General features: G+C 40.3%; 1 protein-coding gene across 1 annotated transcript in view; it reads left to right on the forward strand.

The window, feature by feature from the left end:
- The window catches only part of TDRD7 (tudor domain containing 7), a 71,465-nt gene that overhangs the window by 38,080 nt on the left and 11,579 nt on the right, over positions 1-21,806 (forward strand). The window contains exons 7-13 of the mRNA XM_080819835.1: positions 94-680; positions 4,131-4,317; positions 8,301-8,412; positions 10,119-10,321; positions 11,551-11,685; positions 13,377-13,463; positions 21,346-21,480. Of these exons, the coding sequence (XP_080675961.1) occupies positions 94-680; positions 4,131-4,317; positions 8,301-8,412; positions 10,119-10,321; positions 11,551-11,685; positions 13,377-13,463; positions 21,346-21,480 (1,446 nt within the window). The remainder of the gene's footprint in view (positions 1-93; positions 681-4,130; positions 4,318-8,300; positions 8,413-10,118; positions 10,322-11,550; positions 11,686-13,376; positions 13,464-21,345; positions 21,481-21,806) is intronic.

The following is a 21,806-nucleotide window of genomic DNA, read 5'->3' on the forward strand; positions in this document are numbered from 1 at the left end:
ACAGTGTTGTTCTCATTTAAAATGCATTAATGTGTTTTCAGGTTGTTTATAACCATTGAGATATCTGTCATTTCCTTTACTTAAAAATTTCAGGTGGAAAAACCTTGCAGTGGTGGTCAAGATTTACTTCTTTATCCAGCTAAGAGAAAGCAGCTTTTGAGAAGTGAACTGGATGGTGAAAAAGTGCCTCCATCCCCACTACCTGCCCCAAAACAAATACCACCATTAAAAGGGTGTCCAACAGTTATGCCAGGAGACTTGAAAGAGAAAGTTGCGGAGCTTCTGGCGAAATACTCAAGTGGTCTTTGGGCCAGTGCACTCCCCAAAGCCTTTGAGGACATGTACAAAGTGAAATTCCCTGAGGATGCCTTAAAAAATCTTGCCTCGTTTTCTGACGTATGCACCATAGACTACATTTCTGGAAATCCCCAGAAGGCCATTCTCTATGCTAAACTTCCATTGCCCACTGACAAAATCCTGAAGGATGCAGGGCAAGCACATGGAGATTATGATATCAAGTCTATGATTGAACAGGAGTATTTGCAGATAGAAGAAAACATTGCCAAAAGTGCGGATACCTTTGTGGAGAATATAGCAGTTCCTCCGTTAATCATTCCGACTGAGGCGTCCCCATCAGTATTGGTGGTTGAACTGAGCAACACAAACGAAGTGGTTATCAGGTGAGTTTTATTTTCTAATTCTTTAGGACCCTGGTATACTACTGTCGCTTGGCTATTCTTCCCACGGATGCTGGGAGTTGAGGAAGAATAGTATATTCTTAGTTGTGTAGAGTTATAATAAAGTACAATAATAATTCTTGTTTTCATATTTTGCACATTTCTCTCAACTGCTGGAGCTTCTTGTGTTTGTATCTCTTAGATTAATTTTTATTTCTTCCACATTACAACTATATATGTACATTTGTCTCTCCCAGTAGGTGGTGAGCATCTTGAAATCAAAGCACTTTAAAAAATCAGTCTCTGCATGTATTCTTAATATTTGTTAGATTTTTTTAAATATACATCTGTTCTTGTGAGAAAAGATAACTAACAGTTTTAAAAATTAGAGTGATAGTGTGTTCTGAATGTGAAACAAAATCTATGTTGAATAGATATATGTTGATAACTATGTATGTCAAAAGCAATACCTGATCCATAGAAAAAGTAAGTCACTCAGTAGATAGGTAATACTATTAAATCTGGGACTATGCAGCATTTCACAAAATTCAGAATACCTAAACACTGCCTACCTAGTATAATACATCCGATTAGCCCTTGGAGCCAAAGGTACTCTGCTTACTTACTCGGACCTTTTGATAACAGTCATTGTCAAAGTGGCTGGTGATCATTGGAATTACAAAAAGAATGGTCCAGATCCAGGCACTTGATGTGGACTTTTGGAGAAAATATAGACTACATAGAAGATATTGAAAGACTATAATTTGGAGTTGCTGACTCAGGATCAAGAATGGGAAGTGTATAGCAGATCTCTAGAGGCACCTGCCCAGAGTGTGCTTGTAGACAGAAAAGGAAAAGGCTGAATCAGAATAGTATCCAGGCTTCTTCAACCAAAGCATCCATATGGTTTGGGCTGTTACTCTTCCAGAGACCCATAGCTTAACTGGGAATGCCTAAAGAAAGACCACAAAAAATTGTCAGATTCCTGAAGTGAAAGAATAGATAAAAATTATCAAGTTCTTCCATTTGAACGTACAGAAGCTTTAGAGAAGCCTTGTTTGCTACAGAGGTAGGAAATGAGTAAAGCTTTTATTCTAAGATGTGGTATGACCTGAAGATGTAAATGGGTTGTTGAGGGTTAGGGATCCCACTGTGGCTCACTAATAAATTGATGTAGAGGAAGGATACTGAGGAGCACATGCTACCTTCTACCATTTAGCATTAGAAGGAAATCTAAATCAGCCTCCTTGGCAGGATCCTTTGGTGTCTGTTACTATTAGCTGCTGGCTCTGTTGTCAGACCATGCACCCGCCACTGAGCTAGACAGATCATGGGATTTCTGGTGTTCCTACCAAGGGCTGGCAGGAATCTGGATCAGGTCCAGGACTTTAGTGAAAGGGTTTAATCTCCTTCAGGATGATTAGATCCAGGTCCTCAGATTGTTTAGATCTCCTTCTCCGGTATAAATCTGAATCCTGGAGTCAGTATTCTGCCTGTTCAGCACAGTGGCTGGCAGCCAGCAAGCACAAGGTGTGATGTGTGCTGTTAGGTTGACCCTAGGTGATTGGCATCCCCCACCCCAGTCCCAAAGACTTAGTAGATTCCAGCTGGGTTGAGCCCTCTTCTGTATTTACATCTTCACCCAGGCAGGCAGTAGGTTCTAGAAACTGGGCCTGTGACTCATAAAGGGTCTGAGAAGGTGTCGTAGCGAATCCTCAGATCAAGTTCGGGAATCCCTTGTCTCTGATTTCAAAAATTACTTTGTAAAGTTTTTGTACTTACAGCATACCTGAATTGGCCTACCTGTCATTCTTTCCCACTTGCTTAGATAATTTGGGGATAAGGTAGGACCTCATTCTTGCTACTACCCACCATTCTTGCCACAACTATAATATCAACCCCACACAAGCCGTGTGGCCAGTCTATTCTACTGCTTGCCCGAGAGCACATTTCATGCTGCTTCACTCTGCCCCCGTCCTCCCTTACAGGTGCCTGTGCTGAACAGACTGCCAAGTCACAGGCTGCTGCACAGACCTTGGCCCACTGGGCTCCCAGGGATGTAGCAGCACTAAAAGGAGGCCCGGGAGAGTCAGGGTCCCAGGAGATAGGCCCTTAGGCAGAGCTGCGGACCCCCCGGGAGACTTCGGAGCCAAGCCTGCACCTGCACTCCAGCAGCACTTTCACATTAGCAAAGCTCAGTCACCTGAACCCATAGAGTGTGACAAAGCTTCTTTGGCCTCTAGAATAAGTGATGTCCATGTAATATTTGGTTTTAAAGTAGTCATTGCCTCAAAAGAGGCATTCTTTCTATTTTGTGTAGGAGTTTTTAAAGCTTTTTCTCCTCAAGTAACAAATAGCTTGAATAGGATGTCTTCTGTCCTGCTGATAGTTACCAAGAGTGCATGAGAACGTTCCCAGAGGAATAGTTTCTTAAAGGTCTGTGGGACCGTTTGGGGCATGGGTAAAACCTAGAAGAGTGCAGAGGGTGGTGTGCTCATGGCACGTCCCCATCTCAGTGGTCAGCATAGCTCCCAGCCAAAAAGGTGGCTGAGACAGCTCCTGCTGCAGGCATCGAGCTTGGTTTGCTGGAGTCTACATCCTGGAAGGAGGCCTTTGGTGGACTTGTCCCTGAGATGATGGTCAAGAAAACAACAGCCTATTGGTGAGAGAAAAGGAAATAGTGTTTTGATAACATAAACTTGGACAAGGTGACTGCAGTTTCAACAGCAGAAAATTGTAGAAGGGGATAGGCCATATCCTAAAAAAGACTTCTCAGAAAGGATATAATTTAAGAGAGATATAGCTAGAAGATATCATCTCTTTAAGGATATCAAAACTCAACATTTTGTGATAATTTGCTCAAATTTGTTCAATAAGCCTGGGGGGGAGGGGTTGTCACATGGTCGTGTTTAGTGTGTTTAAGGCTTTGTTTTTCTTTATTAAAATTTAATTTGTTTTCAGAGCTCAAGCTTTGTTCAAACCCAGCCTCAGGGCAAAGCTGTCAACTAGATTCTCTTCTCAGTAATCTACAAAGACTTCCAGCAGCCTTAGTCAGAATCTTAAATCTACTCTTGCTAATCTGGCCTGCGCTGGCATCTCCATTTTCCACTGTGTATCCTTTCTTCCCTTCCCTTGAATCTTTTCTCAACCTCGTCCTCCCTGTAGTTTCCCTGACTGCTTACTGTGACATCCTTTAGCTATCTGGACTGCTGCCAAGCGTTTACCTTGCTGTGTTCAACCTGGTCTGGTTTTGCATGAACTCCACAATATTACAGCTTCCTTTATCAAGATGGGAATGTTTACTAAATATATGTTCTCTTACCTGTTGGTATAAGCCAGGTCTGAGACTGGAACCAGAGATGGCTGTGGAAAACACGGTAACATTAATGAATTCCTATGGTTTCCCTCCTCCTGGGTTGCTTCATTGTGTGTTCTTTCCTTTAACTAATTCAGGTATGTGGGCAAAGACTATTCTGCTGCTCAGGAATTAATGGAAGATGAGATGAAGGAGTATTACAGTAAGAACCCTAAGGTCACGCCAGTCCAGACCGTGCATGTAGGGCAGCTACTGGCAGTAAATGCTGAGGAGGATGCTTGGTTACGGGCACAGATCATCTCAACGGAAGAGAACAAAATAAAGGCAAGCACTATTTACTTTGTCATAGTGTTATGAAGACAAACATTATTTTTCAAATGTAAGTGTTCCTTCTAATATTGTGTCCTCCGTAACTGCATATAGTTTTTGTCCAGTTGACAAGATAATATCTGTAAAAGATTATCTCTGTCAGCTTTTAAGTCAGTGGTAGTCATTTTATCTCAGAGTTTTAGTTAAAAAAAAATAGTCTTTCCCATGGCACTATTCAAAATCTGTGATATAATCAGGAAAAGGCCTTTATTTTCATTCCCAGGAGATATACAATAAACACTGATCAGAGCTCTGTGGGCTGCCTATCCAGGTCAGCACTCTGGAGTCAGGGAAGCATACAGATCAGAGCACATGACTTTCTTCCTCTCCCCTCTTCTGCAGCTAGGGGAGGAGAACCATGAACAGGGCTCGGGTCATGCCCCAGGAGCAGTCCATGTGTAGCCCTCTTGGTCCTCTTGGAGAGGTCAGAGGGCTCTTTTGCCAGTCTCTTCTTTTAGCAGGCCCCAAGACTTCCAGACTTGGCCATGTTCCTGGTGGTCAGCCTCTGCCGCATGACCTCTTTTCTTACCCTCAGTGCAGACTGAACAGGAGAACTCGCTCACTCTCAAGGCACAGTTTTGTCTAGGTTTTGTAAGCAGGGAAATACACTTCTGTTTCTGCAGTCTCTGTTCCATAATTTGAAACATATTTATTGTGGTGGTGTCAGTCTCTGGAAAATAACCTGTTTTGTGTCCCAGAGTGCAAATACTACTTGCTGAACCTGGGCTCAGATCCATCAGATACTCTCCCCCGAAACCCCTGACCCCAAGAACAGTGTCAGGAGGTTCAGAAAGAGACACTTGCTGTTTCTTGCCCAAATGGTTCCATAGCAGAGGCCCTGACCCTCTACAGAGGCAAGCTCACCCAAACCACCTAACCACCCTTGGTCATTCACAGAGAGATTTAGGAAATTCCTTAACTAAATCTACAAAGCTCCAACTTTTAAGCAATTGACCTGACTTTAAAAATCTGATATTTGGAATAGTTTGCCAGTTTCTAATAAAATTAAACTTACCATGTGACCCTAAGTATTTACACAAGAGAAGTAAAAACATAGGTCCACAAAAAGGCTTGTACACATGTTTATAGCAGCTTTATTATTAATAGTCCCAAACTGGAAACAATCCAGATGTTTTACCAGTCAGTGAATGTATAAGGAAATCGTAGTTTATTCATATAACAGAATACTATTTGACAATAAAAAGGAATGAATTACTGTAAACAGTCACATGGATAAAACTCACAGACTGTTCAAGTGAGAGAAGCCAGATACAAAAGAGTTATCCTGTATGATTCCAGGTAAATGATGTCTAAGAATAGGTAAAATTCATCTGTAGTGATAGGAGTCAGATCAGTGGTTGCCTGGGACAGGAGGTGGAGGGCGTTTAATTGGAAGGGGATAAAGGAGAGCTTTTTGGAGTGGTGGATACGGTCTGTGTCCTGATTATGGTGGTCATTATATGGGTACATTTGTCAAAGTCCTTCAAACTATATGCTTTAAATGGACATTTTTCATTCAATATAAATTACATGTAGATAAAGTTTGAAAAAAAAATCTGTTAGAAGCTAAGGACCAAGCATAGAACTGGACTAGTGGGGACCACAGTGTGATTAGCAGCTTGGGCCCCAGTCTTGTTTCTGCCTGTGAATGTCCTGTGTCCTTGCTCAAGTCCTTCCATTCCCTTCTCTGCATCTCAAATGCCCTTCCCTGGGTGAAAACACTCCGATCAAGAGACCATGTCTTCACCGGAGCCTCCCCTGGAAAAGATGACCTTTCACACATCTTAAGAATGGCTAAAGAAGAAGTAAAAACCAGGAGGGCAGGGTCATGAAAGCCAGAAGATGCAAGTGTCTGGTGGGGAGGGAGCGCTCGCCATAGCGTGGCTGCTGAGAGTGTTGGAGTGGAGGGGTATCTCCTATGTTGTACAGTCCTAAGCTCTCACACAGCAGGGGTTGGAGTGATTCTGGCCCGAGCTTGTTCCCCACAGCCCGTGAAGCAGACAGACATGCAGTTCCCCCTTTATCTGGAGAGACCCCATCTACTTAGCCAGTCTTAAACTCCTTTCGAGTTGTGCCATGCCCGACAGGGAGTACAGTTCCCTCCTTGCTTTCCACTTGTCAGATCGCTGGTGAGTATGGGAAACAGGAGGATGAAGTCATGCCCTGAAGCGGTGCGGTCTGGTGCTGACCCAGACCGGCTGCTTCTCTCTCACAGGGCACGGTGAGATCTGCAGCCACTGGATGGTGCCAGAGAACCAGGAATTGCCTGGGGCTGGATGCCAGGACTGTGAGCCTGCTTGTGAGGATCCCAGGGCATTAGGGAGAGAAATCCCGCTCAGTCCTCACAGAGCAAAGGACCCAGAGCAGGGTGTGGTGTGAGTCAAACTCTCAGTCCCCCAGCAGATGTTTTGTAAACTGCCGCTGCCATGCAAGTATTTGCCATGCGGTATTCGATTCAGAAAGGAGGGAAGACGAGAGAACACACTCCAAGCACTACAGAAACCCTCTGAAGATTTTGGAGCCCTTATTCTTTAGTCTCGTGACACTAGGAGCACACTCTGAATTTCCAGGGACTGATGATTTCGAGGATTGTGTCCTGTTGTTAGACTGTGTTATCTTCATTCTAGGTCTGGGAAGAGCAAAGCCCAAGTTGTAGGTGGTGACAGCTATGAAAGGAGAGGAGTGCTCCTGACTTCTGAGGCCTCTGCAGAGTCCCAATGCCTTGGGACTGGAGAAATGAGCCCCACATTTAAATGGCTGGCCACCTTCTGTGGGAGGCCCACCAGAGATCTCAGCCTATGAGAGCTCTGAGTCAGGATAGGGACTCTGGGAGGTGATTGTCTCTGGCATGGGACATGGAGGCCCCACACACCCAATCATCCGGTGGTCTGGAAGGGTGTTCACAGTATCCACATCTCTTCTTTTTTGCTTTTGATTCTCTGCTGGGGAGAATTTCTGTTTTGGATGTTTAGTACCATAATCTAGGTACTAAGAAGCTGGCCTATGGACTTAATTTTTCTACAGGAAGTGAAAGCACCTGGCTGTGTGCTACTCATCATTTCTTAGCCATGCCTTTGCTCTGGTTTTTGTTGTTGCTTTGTTTTAATAATGTCCTGTTTGAATTAGGAAGCATACTAGGTTTTCAACGGCTTCCCTCAGATTCTTATTATCATCCTGTAGTTATCATTCTAAACCACAGCTCAGTGTTTCTAGATTTTATTTTTTCAAAAAAGAGGCTTTGTTTACATAGTGCTTTCCAATTTAAGGTGTTATGCTGAGCTGGACAAAGGCCTAACCCAGCTTTGTACCACTGAAATAAAATGAACCAGAAGTACCTATTTTTACAGTGTAGAATTCCCTGTTGTCTAGCCATGACATCACTGTTGTCACTGACAGAGAGCAGCTCGGTCCTCCGAAGCATAGTTGCTGGGAATAGGCTGTCGTCGCAAGTGCTGATTTGGGGATTTCGAATCTGATAAATACCCCTCTCTAGGTGGTGCTCTCTCTAGAAACAAACACTACTGTCTAAGGACATGCATCCTTAGTGGAAGTGTGTAAGTCAAGAAAGAATAAGATGAGATGGACAGTCAGGGACAGTCTGCCCCTTGGCAGTCAGGGCTGGCAGAACCAGACAGTGGTGCTGCTGAGAAGCTGGTACCAAGGCTCCTGAGTTCACAGTCTTCCCTCGTTCTTCCGACTGGCAAAGCGGAGTGGGGCCTGGAGTCAGGAGCCCTTGCTTCCCTGGTTCCAGCCCTACCCTTTCTCTCCTGGGCTGAGTCAGAGGCACCCTCCGCCCCTGGCATTTTCCAGGCAGTCTGGTGCCACTTAGCATGCTGATTATGAAATACATGCAACTAGTTAAATGTGTCAGATTTTTTTTAAGAAGTGAGCTTAAAATATTTTATTTGAACCTAAATGATGTCTCTTGTTATCATCAGGTATGCTATGTTGACTATGGTTTTAGTGAAAATATTGAAAAGAGCAAAGCATACAAGTTGAACCCAAAGTTCTGTTCACTCTCATTCCAAGCTACCAAGTGTAAGCTAGCAGGTAAGAGGAACTTTTTTTAATGCTCACTCCATTTTGATACATTATTACCACTGTACTTTTGGGTGGCTAAATCCTAAAATGTACTAAATATTTCAAGGTCTTATAATGTGTTATTTCTTGAAAGATGCGAATAAATTCATGTTTAATGTCCCCTTTATAAGATGTGATCATTGTAAATACATTATAATATTTTATTTTATATATATTTTATTATAAAAATGTGTATTGGCCATCTTAGAGGTTTTGTTGTTATCCTGACTGCCCTAGCAACAATGCTAGAGGCCCTGTATCATGAGGTTTGGTCAGTTTGAATCCCGTTGTTTGACCTGTTGTGAAGTGATTCCCTGCTTCTTTCCCACTGAGGTGGGCTCTGGGTACTGCTTATTGGCAAGTAACACATCACCTGCATCAAGCTCGAGTTCGTGCGTCTCTGCACATGTGCATGAGTGATGACATCGTAGGGATAGCCTCCAGCCATGGGGGACGTGGTGGCCATGTTCATACAAGGAAAGACATGAAAGTGTGTAAGCATCATGCCAGGAGAGCCTGAGCTAGATTCAGGAAATAATCGCCATTCTTTCATGAATATTAGCCCTTGGAGACATACCTCCTTCTCAGCAAGAATGTGTCTGTTGGAGGAGCTCGGTTCTCTGTCTGTGAGATAAATCTCAAGTAATGTTAGAAGCCTCTTACAAACCCCTGGGAGGCAGTTTTGAAAAGAACATATCAAGAGCATAGGCCAAGATTTAGGATGCTGAAATGAGAGGTTTGGTAAAAGCTGTAACGTTACATGTCTGGAGAACAGAACGAGAATGAGAGAGGTAGCCCAGAGGTAGTCTGTGAACCTGTGCTGTGGATTTCAAGGGGAAGTATACGGAAATGGGCCTTATAGCACCACTGCGGAAATGATGAGCTAATTTTAATTAGTGTAATAGAATAACTTTGAGTTATCATGTATATGCTACATAGAATTACAATTTTCAAATAATTTAAAGAGTAATCAGACTATGATAGAACTCACCTAATACCCATATTATAATAAATACAATTTAATCTTTCTCTGATAAATCACAAAGTTCTTTGGTATACTCAGAATCATCATGGCGTACTTAAGAAGAATTAAAGGAAAAAAAAAAGAAAGAAAAAAGAAAAAATAAGAATTAAAGAAAAAAAGTGATTTTGTAAATTGTAAATTGTAAATTCTTAAGAAGAATTAAAGAAAAAAAGTGATTTTGTAAATTTCCAATACATTCATGTTCATTTTATATGAAATAATTGTATATTTAATTAGAAAAAATGAAAAAGGTCAAGGATAAACTTTTAGGAAAAACATTACAAATACTTGACTGGCAGGCATAACTGATTGATAGCTTCTTATGTGTACTAGTTTTCTTGTTTTAAATATGTGTTTGTATGCAAAGTGAAGACCATTCTCCTGAGATACAAATTCTGATAGGGCACCAACTTTTCGTTTTAAGATTGCCTGCCTTTGTATAATCATTTCAAAGGGCATTCACACTGTAATATTTATTTTAAGCCCTAAGGATGGGTAATGTGAAGAAGATTGTAAAACAAAGCTTCCCTAGAAAATTTTGTGAGAATTTTTTAGTAGAATTGCAATGATAATAAGTGGCCAAAACAAACCCATTCAATCTTAGAATGATTCTGCTAATTAAGTAGAAATTAAAATATTCAATATTTTTCAGGGTTGGAAGTTTTAAGTGATGATCCTGATTTAGTAAAGGTGGTTGAATCTTTAACTTGTGGAAAGATCTTTGCAGTGGAAATACTTGAAAAAGCAGATATCCCGCTTGTTGTCCTGTACGACACCTCAGGAGAAGATGATGTCAATATTAATGCCACCTGCTTGAAGGCAATCTGTGACAAGTCTCTGGAGGCTCACCTTCAGGTATCATGGTGACGACTACAGTCATCTGTTACTGGTACAGTAACAGATGGTACTATAGGGAGGTACTAGGGAAGAAAGTTATTGGAAAAGAATGATACAAATTTTAGGCTAGCAATAGATAGGGACACATTCCCTGTGAATGGAGGAAAAAAAAGGTAGGGGGGAGCTAGGAGGGGGGAAATAAGGCCAAAACATAAACAGTCATTATTAGGAATTGGGTTTTCATTTTATATTCCAGTTTCTGCACTAGAATTGTATTTTATATGAAATTATTTTGCAAAGATAAGAGGGGCAGATAATACAAAAGAAGGGAAAATTAGATCCATGAAGATGTTTATTAAATTGTTAGCTTTTACAGTTTTAAAATGTGAAAAACACAAATTCCTGCAAAAAAAGGAAATCTTTAAATAAGTTACAGAACAACCACTCTAAGGAAAAGGATGTTAAAAATGGTCATTGTAGACTTCATGGCAACATTGAGAAAACATGTGTTTCATAGGTAGAACAACTGTGAGTGATCTCTATATTATGGTTTGACTAAAAAAAATGGCCAAAATGAAACCTTTATTATGATTATAATTTTTAAAAATTACTAAAATTCATGTGGCTGATAAACACAGGTTAGAAAGTATGCTGAAGATGGGATTGATTTTGTGAGAGTTTTTTATTTTCATTTCTGTTAATGTCACAAAAATATGTTTCATGTAATAATGATTTCTCTCAATTAATGTGGAGAAAATAAACCAAAATGAAAGATATTCTTAGCCTTTCAGGTAATGAAATTTGGTAATAAGTTAGTGTATGCAAACTGTCTACTTTGTGCCTGACCCAGTGATATAAGATATTCCTTTTGGGAAGAGAGATATCCAAATGAGTTTTTCACATTATTCTATTATCCTATCTATTCTCCATCTTACTTAAAAGATTTTTTTAAGGATTTTTATTTATTTATTTGACAGACAGAGATCACAGGTAGGCAGAGAGAGAGAGGGAGAGAGGAAGAAGCAGGCTCCCCGCGGAGCAGAGAGCCCAATGCGGGGCTCGATCCCAGGACCCTGGGATCATGACCTGAGCCGAAGGCAGAGCCTTTAACCCACTGAGCCACCCAGGTGCCCCTACTTAAAAGATTTTAAAATGCAAAGACCAATGAGATTATTGAGGTAGATAGCCCTTAAGGAAAGAAGAGCTGGCTTTATTTTCAAGCATCCTTGGTGTGTCCTTTGTTCCAGATTGATGCTATGTACACCAATGTCAGAGTGACTAATATTTGCTCCGATGGCACACTCTACTGCCAGGTGCCCTGTAAAGGTCTGAACAAGCTCAACGATCTTCTGCACAAGATAGAGGACTACTTCCATTGCAAGGTATGGCCAAGCATCACCCGCCTTGAAAATTAATTAAAAAATTCAAATAATAGGTTATAAGTGTATGACTTTTGACTAGTTTGAGGTAGGAGTTGTAGAATAGTGGGTAAGAGCCCCAGACTGCAGACCTTAAAAGACAAAAAAGCCACTGGTTTCTGCATTAGGAGATGAGGATAATAATAGTGTGTATAGCCATCCATAGGACTGTCGTGAAGACTCATGGCAGGCCTGCTCAGCACAGTGCCTGGCACGGAGTAAGTGCTCAGCAACTGACAGATTTGTGATTTACAAGATACAGTTGATGCTACAGTGCACCTGCTTGTGACTTCGTCTGCTAGAGCCAGCTGGGTCCTCTGCCTGGGACAAAAAAAATCCCATGGAATTTAGGAGGAGGATAAAACTTCTAGGCGCCACTCCCCACGCTCTTTTTGGTCCCTGAGAACCTACTACCTCTGTAAATGTGGTTCTCTGTCTAAATGTATTAATAAGCTCCTTACCCTTTGATTCTAGTATTATTTTCTGAATCAGGGCCTGTAGAGGTTTTGTTTTAAGGTTCTAAGGTGGTGTTCTTACCTCCACTGGGATATTATAGTTGTAATCCAGAATATTCCCCCTTGCTCCTAGAAGTGAACCCTTCCTTCTAACCTCTGAATATGCCTCATGGCGTCATTTGCCACCTGGTAGTTTAGCTGTTGGGTATTTGTTTGCCTTACTAGAGTATAGGCTTCTTGAGGGCAGAGACAGAGCCTTACCAGGTACTGGTGGGTACTTAATTCATTTACAAACTACAGTACCTAATATAGTGTCATACATAGAACAGGTATTCCAAAATATTTGCGGAATCAAGTTAAACTTGTATTCAGACTATAATCTAGAACAGAATCTTTAGATCTGTAGCTTTACCTCTTCCTGTATTATAGATGTCTTTATAGGGTCATTACTGAAGTTTGCTTTGGTAGTCTGAAATCTGAGAGAAATCTGAGAGATCCAAAGAAGCTGACTCCAGTGACTGACTGGCATGCATGCGCTTATTACCCATGGTGGTGAAAAGCTCTCTTGATAGTCCCTAGTGCTCTGGTAACCTGAGTGGAGACATTGCCTTTGGGGACAGTAGAAACATTCACCCTGAACAAGAGGGACTAAGGCAGGTCCCCAGCTTCAAACTACAGCAAAGAGGAGGGAGTAGAGGTCCACAGCTGTGATTTGTTGACATTTCACTGGCACTGATATCCGTTTTTGTGTGGATAACATTTGTTTTGGAAGTAAAATCTCATCTTTGAATCTAAATGTTAAAAGTTGAAAAGAAGAGGCCTTCTGGATGGCTAGCCCAACCTCACTTTCATCCAGGCTCTTCTCCTCGTTTTTGGCAGATTCATTCTTCCTCTTCCTGTTTAACTGAAGGCATCAGTGCCTGGATGAATCATACTGACCTGCACACTGACGTCTGTAGACATTTTAACAGCGCTCATTTATGAGCCACGTGTGAGGGGGGAGAGTAGAGGAGGCCACCAGCAAATGTCTGAGAAACAGGACAGGCCATCACCCTCATGCACGCACCACCGCGCACTCCTCATGGGGAGCCTGGCTAAATACGGGATCACCAGTCGGCCTGAGCCACGGCGATGTTTTTCTGTGTGGCAATCTGCTCCTTGCTCAGAGTAATAAAAGTGTCACGCATTTCTGTTTTGCAGCACATGACCTCTGAGTACTTCGTTTCATTACCCTTCTGTGGGAAAGTCTGCCTCTTCCATTGCAAAGGAAAATGGTTACGAGTAGAGGTAAAAGCAGTCACTTGATTTCTTTTTTAAAGCTTATTAGGAAATACTGTAGACATACAAACAAGGTTTATAAAAAAATGAAATAAAGCACGCATGTACTCATTACCATGTGAGAAAGAAAATATGCCCAGTGTGGTTGAGGCTCCGTGTCTGCATCCCCTTCTACTCCTGCCCTGGCGGGGGCTGCAGCCAAAGGGCTGTTTCTCATTCCTATTCATTTCTTTATTCTTTCACTCTATTTGTATTTATACATACAAATTTATATTCTAATATAGAGGTAGTAGAAATACAGAAATGAAATGTATATAGAATATTTATAGTAAAACTTAATAAAATATAACTTAACAGATAAACGTCTATAAAATGCATGTAAATAGTAGAATGTATAGATTTTTCTGAAACATGCTTCTTCATTCATTATGTGTGAGATTCATGTTGGTGTGTGCAGCTCTCATTCGTTTTCACTGCTGTTTGATACAATAATGTGTGAAGATACCTACGTGATCACTCCATTCTCCTGACAATGGATATTTAGATGGCTTCTAAAGTTTTGTTATGGACAGCACTGCCAGGAGCCTTCCCGTGCATGTCTCCCAGGGTACCCAGGAAGGAACAGAGCTTTTGGGTGGAGAGAGTGCATGTCTTCAGTTTCACGAGATATTGCCTAATTGCTCTCCAGAGTCATCCTTCCGATGAGGGTGGGGGTGTAGCCCTTTGAGAGTTCTGGCTTGTTGTGGGTGGGTGGGGGGGGTCTCAGATCCTCCTTCCCTCCTGCCCAGGATGGCTTTGGCTTCAGTGTTCACATAGTCCTCTATTTCTAGTCCCTTATAATTTTCTTATTTTCTTGCAAGCACAGTTATGAATTGGAAAAGAGGTCTGTTATATTTTATCATATATTTCTATATGTTTTTCAAAGGCAGGTTTTGGATTTTTGTGGTAGCTTGCTCTTTCTTTCTTTCTTTTCTTTCTTTCCTTCTATTTTTGATATCTAGTTTGTCCGATTGCTAAAATTGCAAACTTGGGTTTGATTTTTTTTTTATTCCTTCTTTGTCTTTGTTACAGAGGTTCTTAATCTGGGTGCAAGACCCTCCACTTTAAGGGGGCAGAGGTCCTGAACCCTATAGAATTGTATACAAATTAGGTGTGTTTATTATGTATTTTGGGGCGGGACAGTATCCCTAATTTTCATAAGATTCTCAAACCAACCCTAAGAAGGTGAGAACCATTGATTTATTGATTTTTTTGATGCTGTGTAGTAATATTCTGATAACTTAATTATACTGATTTTCCCTTTATTTGAGTAAAACTTCATCATATCTAGTGAAAGCAGTTTGGGAATAATTTTTGTCATTAATGTGAATGTTAGAAGCCTGAGATCTGAGGTTATATGACCAAGCGTTGCATATTTAACTATAAACCTCAAAAACATAACTCATTAAAAAGAAAACCCAACAATCTTGATGTTAATGGCTTGCCAAAAGACAGCATTGATCAAGCCTCCGGTATCCCTGCACCTTGGAGGCCTCCTTTAACATATGAAAACTCTGTTCAAACCTCCATTTCCCTCACCTTCCCCCAGCCGCAGGGTACATAACCTGCCATCCCTCACAACCCGGGGCAGCTGCATCTCTGCCTGCCCACGGGTCCTGTCCCCGTGCTTTAATAAACTACCTTTTTGCACCAAAAAAAAAAAAAAAAAGAAAAGAAAAGAAAACAGCATTATTTGAATTTTAAAACTCTGTGCTGTTTAGTGTATTACATAGAAATGCACACATACTCAATTATTTAATTTTTCATTTTCAAATAATTTCAGGCTTTTACAAAGCTGCAAAAACAGTCCAAAGAGGTCTCATATGTCCTTTACCCACTATCTCCAGTTGTTAATGTCTTACATAACCATTATCAGAACCAGGAAATCAACACTGATACAATATTATTAACTAATCTGCAGATTCCACTGATTTTCCAACAGTGTTCTGCAAATGTTCTCTTTCTGCTCTAGAATCCCAAGTTGTAATTAATTGTGTGTCTTCTTAGTTTCTGCCAACCTGGCAGGTGCTCTGGCTTTCTTTGCCATTTGTGGCCTTTTGAAGAGCAGCAGCATTTTTAAAAATTTGTTTTAGAGGTAGAATTTAGTGTTTCATCCGTTACATATAGCACCCAGTGCTCATTACATCAAGTGCCCTTCTTCATGCCCATTACCCAGTTACCCCATCCATCTACCCTCCCTCCCCTCCAGCAACCCTCAGTTTGTTTCCTAGAATTCAGCATCTCTTATATTTTGCCTTCCTCTCAATTTTCATCTTATTTTATTTTTCTTTCCTTTCCCCATGTTTGTTTGGTTTCTTAAATTCTACATACGAGTAAAATCATGTCGTATTTGTCTTTCTCTGACTGACTTAATTCACCCAGCATAATATCCTCTAGTTTCATCCACATCGTAACAAATAACAATTTTCATCCTTTTTGATGATTGAGTAATATTCCACTGTGTGTGTGCGTGTGTATGGCACATCTTCTTTATCCATTCATCTGTTGATGGACATCTGGGATCAACTCCTTAATTTCTCTTCCTTCAAAAAAAAAATTTCTCTTCCTTCTGTCTTATTGTTTGTGTATAGAAATGCAACTGATTTCTATGCATTGATTTTATATCCTGACACTTTACTGAATTTCTGTATGAGTTCTAGTAGTTTTGGAGTGGAGTCTTTTGGGTTTTCTGCATAAAGTAGCATATCATCTTGCGAAAAGTGAGAGTTTGACTTCTTTACCTATTCAGATGCCTTTTATTTCTTTTTGTTGTCTGATTGCTGAGGCTAGGACTTCTAGTACTATGTTGAATAGTAGTAGTGATAAGTGGACATCCCTGCCATGTTCCTGACCTTAGGGGAAAAGCTTTCAGTTTTTTCCTGTTGAGAATGATATTCACTGTGGGGTTTTCATAGATGGCTTTGATGATATTGAGGTATGTACTCTCTTTCCCTACACTGTGAAGAGTTTTGATCAAGAAAGGATGCTGTACTTTGTCAAATGCCTTGTCAGCCTCTATTGAGAGGATCATATGGTTCTTGTTCTTTCTTTTATTAATGTATGGTATCCCATTAGTTGATTGGCCAATTGAACCAACCTTGCAGCCCAGGAATATATCCCACTTGGTCACAGTGAATAATCCTTTTAATGTACTGTTGGATCCTATTGGCTAGTATTTTGGTGAGAATTTTTGCATCCATGTTCATCACGGATATTGGTCTGTAACTCTCTTTTTTGATGGGGTCATTGTCTGGTTTTGGGATCAAGGTAATGCTGGCCTCATAAAATGAGTTTGGAAGTTTTCCTTCCATTTCTATTTTTTTGAATAGTTTCAGAAGAATAGGTATTAATTCTTCTTTAAATATTTAGTAGAATTCCCCTGGGTGCCTTCTGGCCCTGGGCTCTTGTTTGTTGAGAGATTTTGGATTACTCCTTCAATTTCCCTTTTGGTTATGGCTCTCTTCAGGTGTTTTGTTTCTTCCTGGTTCAGTTTTGGTAATTTATACATCTTTAGGAATGCATTCGTTTCTTCCAGATTGTCAAATTTGCTGGCATATATTGCTCATAATATGTTCTTATAATTGTTTGTATTTCTTTGATGTTGGTTGTGATCTCTCCTCTTTCATTCATGATTTTATTAATTTGGGTTTTTTTCTTTTTGATAAGTCTGGCCAGGGACTTATCAATCTTATTAATTCTTTCAAAGAATCAGCTCCTAGTTTCATTTATCTGTTCTACTGTTCTTTTGGCTTCTATTTAATTGGTTTCTGCTCTGATCTTTATTATTTCTCTTCTCTGCTGGATTTAGGCTTTATTTGCTGTTCTTTCTCCAGTTCCTTTAGGTGTGGGATTAGGTTGTATATTTGAGACCTTTCTCATTTCTTGAGAAGGGCTTGTATTGCTATATACTTTCTTCTTTAGGATTGCCTTTGCTGCATCACAAAGATTTTGAACAGTTGTGTTTTTATTTTCATTTGTTTTCATGAATTTTTAAAAATTCTTCTTTAGTTTCCTGGTTGTCCCATTCATTCTTTAGTAGGATGCTCTTTAGCCTCCATGTATTTGAGTTCTTTCCAACTTTCCTCTTATGATTGAGTTCAAGTTTCAAAGCATTGTGGTCTAAAAATATGCAGGAAATGGTCCCAATCTTTTGGTACCGGTTGAGACCTGATTGTGACCCAGGATGTGATCTGTTCTGGAGAATGTTCCATGTGCACTAGAGAATAATGTGTGTTCTGTTGCTTTGGGATGGAATGTTCTGAATATACCTGTGATGTCCATCTGGTCCAGTGTGTCATTTAAAGCCTTTATTTCTGTGTTGATCTTTTGCTTAGATGATCTGTCCATTTCAGTGAGGGGGTGTTAAAGTCCCCCACTATTACTGTATTATTGTCAATGTTTTTCTTTGATTTTGTTTTTAATTGGCTTTTATATAATTGGCTGCTCCCATGTTAGGGGAATAGATATTTAAAATTTTTAGATCTTCTTGTTGGACAGACCCTTTATGTATGATATAGTGTCCTTACTCATCTCTTATTATAGTCTTTGGCTTAAAATCTAATTTATCTGATATAAGGATTGCAGCCCCAGATTTCTTTTGATGTCCATTAGCATGGTAGATTGTTTTCCAGCCCTTACTTTAAATCTGGAGGTGTCTTTGGGTCTAAAATGAGTTTCTTGTAGATATCATATCAGTGATATCATATCATATCATATCAATGGGTCTTTTTTTTAAATCCATTCCGATACTCTTGTCTTTTGATTGGGGCATTTAGCCCATTTACATTCAGAGTAACTATTGAAAGATATGAATTTGGTGCCATTGTATTGCCTGTAAGGTGACTGTTACTGTATATTGTCTCTGTTCCTTTCTAGTCTGTTACTTTTAGGCTCTCTCTTTGCTTAGAGGACCCCTTTCAATATTTCCTGTAGGGCTGGTTTGGTGTTTGCAGATTCTTCTAATTTTTGTTTGTCCTGGAAGCTTTTTATCTCCTTCTATTTTTAGTGAGAGCCTAGCTGGATATAGTATTCTTGGCTGCATATTTTTCTTATTTAGTGCTCTGAGTATATCATGCCAGTACTTTCTGGCCTGCTGGGTCTCTGTGGATAGGTCTGCTGCCAATCTAATATTTCTACTGTTGTAGGTTACAGACCTCCTGTCCTGAGCTGGTTTCAGGATTTTCTCTGAGACTTGTAAGCTTTACTATTAGATGATAAGATGTTGACCTATTTTTATTGATTTTGTGGGGGGCTCTGTGTGCCTCCTGGATTTTAATGCTTGTTCCCTTTGCCTAATTAGGGAAATTCTGTGCTATAATTTGCTCCAATATACCTTCTGCCCCCCCTCTCTCTTTCTTCTTCTCTTGGGATCCCAATTATTCTAATACTGTTTTGTCTTACGGTATCACTTGGTATCTCTTGAATTCTCCCCTCGTGATCCAGTAGTTGTTTATCTCTCCTTTTCTTGGTGTCTTGATTCTCCATCATTTGGGCTTCTATATCACTAATTCTCTCTTTCTGCCTCATTTATCCTGGCAGTAAGAGCCTCCATTTTTTTATTGCACCTCATTAATAGCTTTTTTGATTTAAACTTGGTTAGATTTTAGTTCTTTTATTTCTCCAGAAACGAATTTTATTTCTCCAGAAAGGGATTCTCTAGTATCTTCCATGCTTTCTTCAAGCCCAGCTAGCATCTTTATAATCATCATTTTGAACTCTAGCTCTGACATCTTACTAATGTCCGTATTGATTAGATCCCTAGCAGTCAGTATTGCCTATTGTTCTTTTTTTGAGGTGAGTTTCTCTGCCTTGTCATTTTGTCCAGAGAAGAATAGATGAATGAGAGAACAAAATGCTAAAAGGGTAACAACGATCCCAGAAAAATATACACTGACAAAATCAGAAGAGACCCAAAACGGGAGGGGGAAGAAAGGGAAATATATATATATAAATGATTAGACTGGCCAATAGAACAGAGCCATACACTTGATTTTGGGTATATTTTGGTCCATTATAAGAGACTACCTCCCAAAATCTTAAAGAAAGAAAAACATATATCTATTTTTGTATAGATATATGTTATACATATCTATCTATCTATATATATATATATGGGTAAACATGAGGAACGAATGGAATATGACTGTAAAGATGAAAATTAAACAAGATTTTTAAAAAGGAATTGATAAGATAAGCAGTTCATTGGGGGGAAAAAAAAGGGAGAGAATGTGATCAGGCTGGAGACTAGAACAAAGCCATATGCTAGATTTAGGGTATATTTTGGTCTGTTGGAGGAAACTGTGTCCCAAAATTTCAATGAAAGAAAAACTTATATGTATACAAAAAATAAGTTTAAATACAATGAAGGGATAGAATATGACTATAAAAATGAAAATTAAGAAAGATTTTTTAAAAGTTATTGATAAGATTAAATGGTTAAATTGGTTAAAATAGGAAAGAGGAAAAATAGAATAAGAAAAAATTACTAAACTTTAAAACATTTAACTTTGAAAGACTAAAGAATCATGGGGGAAAAAATCCATGAATTCTATGTGTTGCTTTCCTTCAGCTCTGGAGTTCCACAGTTCTCGTTGATCAGTGAACTTGGTCTTGGCTGGATGTTCTTGCTTATCTTCTGGGGGAGAGACCTGTTGCAGTGATTCTCAAATGTCTTTGCCCAAGGCGGAATTGTACCGCCCTTGCCAGGGGCCGGGCTAAGTAATCTGCTTGGGTTTGCTCTCGGTAGGGTTTTTTCCCTGAACGCTTTCCATACAGCTTTGGAGGACAGGAATGAAGATGGTGGCCTCCCAATCTCCGGCCCGGAGTTGCCAAGAGCTCGGTTTCCCCCCTTCAATGAGAAAGAGAAAGACAGTCAATCATGCCTGTTTCCCTGGTCTCCACCTGCACTCCGTGCTCACCTAGCCTGTGACCAAGCGTTTCTATCTCTGACTCATGCCCCATTTGGAGTTTCTAAACCCAGCGGATTCCTGCAGCATTCTCCTGTGCCACTCCTCCCAGAGGAGGAAGCCGGGGGTCTCCCCGGATCTGCCACATGTGGGGTCCCTGTTCAAAAAGTAGTGGCCCAACTGTGCCTCTGATCATGGTTTATGGCAACTCCAAGCTGAGAGCTCACTCCTCAGCTCCATCTCTGTAGCCGGCTTCCCCGCTTCAATACCTGGGAGCTCTGCCACACTCAGACAACCCTGATCTTTCTGAGACACCCAAGGGCCCTGAGACTGCACAGATCCAGTGAAGATTCCACCCCCTACTTAGCCCCTGGAGCAATGTCCCTACATGGAGCAGACTTCAAAAAGTTTTGATTTTGTGCTCTGCTGCACTCTCACTTGCTGGGAGCTGGCCCCTCTCCCTGCGGTCTACCTTCCCATATATCACCTTGGATTAATTTCTCTGCATGTCCTACCTTCCAGAAAGTGGTCACTTTTCTATTCATAGAATTGATGCTATTCTTCTCTTCAATCTCCTGTTGAGTTTGTAGGTGTTCAGAATGGTTTGATAAGTATCTAGCTGAATTCCTGGGACCAGACGAAATTTAGGTATCCTACTCCTACACCATCTTGATCCTCTATCTCTGGGTAATAGCCATTAAGGAGAGCATGTGATGTAATGAACACTGGGTATTGTAAGACTGATGGATCACTGACCTATACCTCTGAAACCAATGATACATTATATGTTACCTAGTTGAATTTGAATTTAAAATGAAAAATAAGAAAATTAATATTTTCTTTGTTCCTTCTTATGTGCATTTTAGAGTTGTACAAATGTAATGGCATAGACATGTCTTGACCTTTTGAGTATGCTTATAAATTAACCAACACTTGTCTCACTGCAGATCACGAATGTTCACAGCAGCCGGGCCCTTGATGTTCAGTTCCTGGACTCTGGCACTGTGACATCTGTGAAAGTCTCTGAACTCAGGGAAATTCCCCCCCGATTTCTACAAGAAATAATTGTGATACCACCTCAGGTATTGTATGTTACAAGCTGGGTGATTTGCTGAAGGAGATCTGGCTATATTTGTAATCATGTTGTAAGGTGCCCCCTCAGTTTTGATTTTGATAATGAGTGAAGCCCAAGTTTATAAGAACAATAGAAATGGTTGTTCACTGGTTTTCAGACATAAAATTTGACTGTCTTAGACAAGAAGAGCAGTCAAACTTACAGAATATTGTTTGATAAGTTTTTTTTTTCAATTATGTTGTGTCATTAGGCTAAGTTGCCCAGTTAGAGATTCCATTTTAATAATTAGATGCCAGTGCTGACTTCTATACAGCTTCAGGATCTTATAAGAAA

Source organism: Martes martes (assembly GCF_963455335.1).
Source record: "Martes martes genome assembly, chromosome: 12".
NCBI classification, from domain to species: domain Eukaryota; kingdom Metazoa; phylum Chordata; class Mammalia; order Carnivora; family Mustelidae; genus Martes; species Martes martes.